General features: G+C 56.2%; 1 protein-coding gene across 1 annotated transcript in view; it reads left to right on the top strand.

Annotated features, from left to right (window-relative positions):
• The window catches only part of AMN (amnion associated transmembrane protein), a 16,587-nt gene that overhangs the window by 8,147 nt on the left and 2,192 nt on the right, over positions 1-6,248 (top strand). Inside the window, exons 3-5 of the mRNA XM_023537134.1 lie at positions 550-709; positions 819-863; positions 6,041-6,128. Coding sequence (XP_023392902.1) covers positions 550-709; positions 819-863; positions 6,041-6,128 — 293 coding nt within the window. The remainder of the gene's footprint in view (positions 1-549; positions 710-818; positions 864-6,040; positions 6,129-6,248) is intronic.

Below are 6,248 nucleotides of genomic sequence, written 5' to 3'. Positions count from 1 at the left end.
CCGGTCCCGAGGGCGCCGCCGACCCTCCCCCATCGCACCAGCCCAGTGCGTGTCTTCGGTGCCGGCCCCCGACGCTCCGGAGCCCTGAACACCGCAGCCGCGTCCGTCCCCGCCCCGCTCTCCGAAGCCCCTCGCGGCCCCTGCAGGACACAGCGCCCGTGCAGAGCCCTCCCGGCCGCTCCCTGCCGACCCCAGACCCTTCCACTTGGCGGAGGCCTCTGCTTCCGCATTCACCTCCGTCCTCGGTTGTCCTTGTCCTTGCCTGCCCGGCTCCTCTGCTCCGGCGCCTGGCAACACTGGGGCGGGGCGACGAGGCGATCTCGGCGGGCGTCGTGGAGGAGGCGCGTTTGGGCTCTGCGATGCTGGAGCTCGTCAGAGAGCGCGGGTGGGGCTCCCGCGGGTCTGGTCTCACCCGGGAGGGCTGAGGGCCTGGTCTGGGCCACCGGGGGGACCCCTTCTGCACCCAGCTGTGTGACATGCGCCGGCCACCGTGCCTCTCTGGGGGAGGTCGTCCTCCCCAGGGGACGGGGCATCTGGGTGCGTACCCAGATGCCGCGGGCCCGGGCACCACTCAGCGCCCCCATCCCCAGTGCTGACCCGGGCCGCCTACAAAATCTGGGTCCCCAATACCGACTTTGATGCTGCCGAAAACTGGAGCCAGAACCGGACCCCGTGTGCGGGCGCCGCCGTCGAGTTCCCAGCGGACAAGGTGCCTGGGCCCCCATCAGGACTGGGGGGCGGGGTTCAGCCCCTTGGCCCCTAGGGGTCCGGGGTGGGGAACCAGTGGGATCCGTGGCTGACGCTGCTTCTTCCTGCAGATGGTATCAGTTCTGGTGCGAGAAGCTCACAGCGTCGCCAACATGGTGAGGGGGCTGCGCTGCCGCGGGGGTGGGGGGTGGGGGTGAGGGGGTACGGGGCGGTGGCAGGTTTGCAAGGGCTGCCCCCACCCGCATGGGGGACCATGCAGGCCTCTAGAGGGTCTTTTGAGAGGTGGGGGAACCATATGGGAGGCCCCCCCCCAAGCCTTTCCCTGTCCTGGTGCCTGAACACCCCTCCATCAGAACTCCAGGGGACCTTTCTGCCAAACGCTGTCCAGAACACGGTGGGAATTAGGGGGAAAACAGTTTCCACAACCACTTGGGTGAGAAATGCTGCTTCATCCAGTATTAAAGGCTCTGAGGGGGCCATGGGAAAGCCCCCTGCTGTCTGTTACTCCCCTCAAGCTGCCCGAATGCCGCCCCGCCTTCCTGGTGGGGCTGGAGCTAAGAATGGTTTTCACGTTTTTAAATGGGCAAAAAATTCTAAGGAAGGACACTATTTCGTGGCCAGCAAAAAGTATGTGGAACTCAACCTTTATGTCTGTAGATAAAGTTTTAGCTACACAGCGCCCCCACCCCATTCAGTCACTACATATATGGACACTGTCATGGGCTGTGACAAGACCGTGTGGACAGCAAAACTTAGGCTATTTACTGTCCAGCCCATTGCGAAAAGGGTGGCCCGTCCCTAATTTGCAGCGTCATTCCTCAGGTTGGAGGGTCTCAGGGCCCAGCCCTGGGGAAGGCTGGAGCCCAGGGCCTGGCACTGCCTGGGGCAGATCGTTTTCCTGTTACCTGGGACCTGCCAGCAAGCCACGCCTTAGTGAGGGGCGGAGCCGGGGCTCTGGGCGTGGTTTTCAGGGTTGGCATCCTCTTCACTGGATCTTGTGTGGATGAGTGGGGGACATGAGGTGGCCTGGCCCCGCCAAATCTCCTGCAGGGTTTGGGGATCCCTAGGAGGCTGCTGGTTAATTGATGGGTTTCAAAAGCAGCATAGATTCTGGGACCCTCTCTTGGGAGGGGACATCGGACAGAGGCTGAGGGACCCTGGTCCCCGCAGACATTTGTCCAGCCCAAAGATTCAGGCACAGAGGGGTCAGAGTCCTGGGGACAGTGGCTGGACCCAGTGCCCCTCATGCTTAACCATGGCACCTGGGCAGTGGCCTGGGGCAGGCGGGGTCCCGCGGGCAGGAGAGTTGGTAGGGGTGGGGGTGCCACGGCCTAGGGGCCCCTCCCAGCCAATTTGTTATTTTGATGATCTCTGGAAGAACTTGGGAATCTTAAAAGAGACAACATTCATTCATTTGTTCATTCGCTGCCCCATAGGCCCCCTCATCCGGCTGTTCCAGATAGGGAGCCCTTCCTCCCTTTCCACAGGTTCTGGGTTCTGGGCACTCATGTCCCGCACGCAGCCCCTGGGGTCCCCCCTCACCTCCCACCCTCTTCTTTAGAGGACCCGAGTGGGAACTGCTCGGGGGCCCAGGGACGGGGTGCAGCGGCCCCAAGGTTCCCGCTGGCGGAGGGCGGATGGACCCAGCACTGCCGATGGCCGCCTGCCACTCCCGCTGCATGGTGTCCCCTCCTCCACTGCCCAGCACTCAGCATTGTCCTGCAGCTAGTCGTAGGCACAGCGATGTCAGTGTTCTAATTTGTAGTTCCCAGGTTCGGGGCTCCTATCCCCGGCATTTTCTTCCTCCCAAGCCCCCTCTCCCCTCCCATTTCTACCCTTCGCCCAGTTCTGGTTTGGGGGGCAGCTCCTGTTTTCTGTCGGTCAATCCCGTCTATCTTCTCGCTGGGGACTCTGCCCATGCCGCCCCTCGCCGAACACCAACTCCATAGTAACCTGTCGAAAGAAAACCTGTTGCCTTTTAACTGCGTTTCACAGTCACAGCTACAATTGACCATATATTACGTCTGTTAAGTCATAGTCTTGTCATCAAGGGCACTAGTTAGGGAACCAGCTTTGTTCTCGTCTTTGGCATGAGCCCAAAGTCCCACGTCCTCCTCCAAACCACCAGCCTTGCCCCTTGGCTTTGGGGTGCTGCCATCTTCACCAGCCACCCAGGGTGCGTGCGGGGCTCTGAGCGCCCCCTTTGGTCGCTCTGCCTACCTCCTGCCCACACCACGCTGTGCTCTCACTGAGGCTGTCTGGGAGGTCTTCGTATCCATGGGACAACTTGCCCCCTTCACTCTTGTCACAAGGTCAACTAGTCCTTTGTGGATCTGATTGTCACAGAGCATGCGAATCGGGTAACGCCACCAGCAACACCACCAGAACCCTGGGCTTTTGACTGGGGAGGATCGCCAGCTTTATACCAGCAAGGGGGCCATTCGAGGGCGTGGGCTCCACCCATCATAACCCTCTTTACAGAGCTTGACAGTGGGCCCGACAGAGGTCTTATAGAGTATCAGTTAATTCACAAATACTTTATACTTTGGTTTATATTGTGAATGGAGCTTGATTTTTAAATGTTATAGTCTCCACTTGGTTCTTTTTGTAAATAATGACAGCCATTCCTTTTCCCTTCCAGTCTTAACCCCTTTTACCTCCCCTATGCCAAGCAAAAGTGACCGAAGTCAGCATCCTGTCTCGTTCCGAGGTGAAAGAGGAGGCATGTCGTTTCTCCACTGAATGTAGTGTTTGCTGTAGGGTTTTGGTGCATAAATTTTATTAAGTTGTAGAAATTCTATTCTACTGCTAGTTGGCTAGCAGTATTTTTTAAATTCTTAAGTAGGTTGTTGGGCTTTTTCCTTTTTCTCTACAAGGATTGGGGTGTGATTTTTCTCCCCTCCTTTAGCCAGTTAATGAGGTTTTCTGAGGTTGAACCATCCTTGCAAGACAGATGTCCCCCTGGCACCGTGCTGCAAGTGCAGGTCAAAAGGCATGCCACTTCTTCAAACGTCCCACTTCGTCAAGACTGGCTTCCTGGTCATAATGACCCGATTAGCCAAGACTCTCTGTTGCCACCTGCTGGACGCCATTATACATGTGGCCTGGACGTCCCCTTTCCTTCCTTCCTGCATTCCTGGGACATGAACCCTTTGATCACCACGTACTTTTAAAATACACTGTGGGATCTAGTCAGCTAATACTTTATTTAGGATTTTTGCATCTGCATTTATAACTAAAACGAGTCTATAATTGTTCTTATCTTGGATTCTCCTTTATCTGGTTTTGGAATCAAGACCACACTGGCCTCATAAAATGAACTGGGCAATGTCCATTCTTTTTTCTGTTTTCCAGAACAAGTCCTGTAAGAAATTAATTGTTCCTTGAGAGTTTAGTATACTGAACCTATAAAAACATTTGGATTGGGGATTTTGAAAATAAGAGGTCCTTGACTAGCAGTTGAATCTCTTTACTGCTTGCTGGTCTATTTAAATTCTCTATTGCTTCATGTGTCAGTTTTGATGTTCTAAATTTTTCTAGAAATTGCTATATTCCATCCAGGTTTTCAGATTTGGCCCTCCTTTTGATTTCTTAAACTTTTCAATATCTGTATCTTCCTACGACAAGCAAGTTCTGTCCTTTTGGTCCTCCCCCTCCCCCGTCGCATTTTAATCCTAGCTTTAAAAAAAATTTTAAAGATAACGGAAAGCTGTACCAAAGCATCGCATCACCCTGACTTCCCGTATCTCTCAGCTTCTGGATTTCTTTCCTCCTTACTTCGTCCAAGCCTGTTTTCAGGGTAGGTCTTTGTGTGGCGATCAGACTTGAGGATATTTTTATTATGCTCTTGGATTTGAACAGAAGTTTGTCTGGATATGAAATTTTAGATGGAAAGTTATCTTCCTTCGGTACACGAAATGTTATTCTACTCTCTTTTTACATCCATCGTTGTTGCTGAGAAACCTGATTTCTGATTTTTTTTTTCCCTAGGCGATCTGTTCTTTCTCTGAAGCTTTTAGAATGTTCTCTGTGTCTTTGATATTCGTAAGCAAACTGTCACATGTCCAGGTGTGACTTTTCCTCATTTCTCACTTGGGACTCGATGGTGCTTTTCCAATTGAAGTTTCCCAGCTTTCTTCAAGTCTAGAAAATTCACCTTCCTCGTTTCTTCGAATGTTTTCTCTCTAGTCCACCCTGGTGTCTGACTTTTCGCACTTTGATCCCAATCCGCGGTCTCTCGGGCTCCCATCTCTCAGTCCTTTCCCGCTGTCTTCTGGAGAGTTCCGTAACGGGAACGCCCAGCTCACCGCTCTTCCGCGGGATCAGCCCGCGTGTTCCTCTCACCCTCCACGCTCTTCCTTTCAAGTATTGCTTTTCGTAACTTATTTATATTTTTCCCTGTTTCTTTTTAAAAAATGAGTTCATGCTACACATCACTAACATCTCCCCTCTTCCTAGGCATCCTGTGTCCGTCTTCCGGGCACGCCCTGGTGCTTGGGGGTGGGGCTGCCTTGTCACAGTGCTGTGCCCTTCGGTGTGGGCGTAGTTGGTCTGTGGCCCCATGTCCCTGCAGAGGTTGGCCTCCTGGTCAGGTCCAGTGCTTGGGGACAGGCCGAAGGGCAGGCCTTGCCCAGTGCGTTGGGACAGGAGGCTGGGCCCTGGGGAGATGGCCCTTGATTCCGCTGAACTCTTCATGACCCCAGCACTCACCTCCAACCCTAATCACGGGGCGGGGGGCGGGGGGGGGTGTCCTGTCAAGAGGAATGGTGGTGGGATCCTGGGGCCGGGAGGGGAGGGGAGCGGAGGGGGGCCAGTCTTCCTTCTCTTGGCCCTCTTGCTGCCAATAGCTGAGGGCCAAGGCTTTTCTGTGGTGAACCAGTTGCCATGGTGGAGCCCAGGCTGGAGGGGAGACAGGGGCGACTGCAGGGCCCCCTTACCCTCCCGCCATTTCTGGCACCCCTTCTCCGTCCAGCTGTAGCCCCCTCCCCTCTTTCGCAAGGTTCAGGGTTGCCTTTAGACTTCCCAGCGACGTGGCTTCCTGGAACCCGTGAGCCCTTGGCTTGCGGTTTCTCCGGGGTGACAGGGGAGGGCGACAGCCCTGCGGAGGGGCCCCTGCCCCAAACTTTCCACGCGCCCAGGTCTCAGGGTAGGTCCAATTCCTTGGCCAGCGGCTCTGCTCCCCCCCACCTATTTGACCCTCACCCGCCAGCTCCCTTGGCCACGGTCTAGGTTTTCCTCCCCAGAGACACGGGGGACGGGGGTGGGCTCAGAGTGAGACCCTCGGACGCCCTGGAACACCGCGTGGCGCCGCCTCAGCCTGCACTTCCTGCAGCTCCTGCCACTGGACGGGGAACTCATTCTGGCCTCAGGAGCCAGATTCAGCGCCTCGGACACCAGCTCGGACCTGGACTGCAGCGCAGGTGAGAGGGCGAGGCCGGGGCCGGACGCGGGGCCGCGCGGGAAGGGCGAGGTCCGCGTTGGAGCGTGCCGGGGGCGGGGCCCGGCTTAGGGGTGGGGCGTCGTCGGGGCGGGGCCCGGGG

The sequence above is a fragment of the Pteropus vampyrus genome, unplaced genomic scaffold (assembly GCF_000151845.1).
Source record: "Pteropus vampyrus isolate Shadow unplaced genomic scaffold, Pvam_2.0 Scaffold178, whole genome shotgun sequence".
NCBI classification, from domain to species: Eukaryota; Metazoa; Chordata; class Mammalia; order Chiroptera; family Pteropodidae; genus Pteropus; species Pteropus vampyrus.
This window is presented reverse-complemented; position numbering and strand designations above follow the sequence as displayed.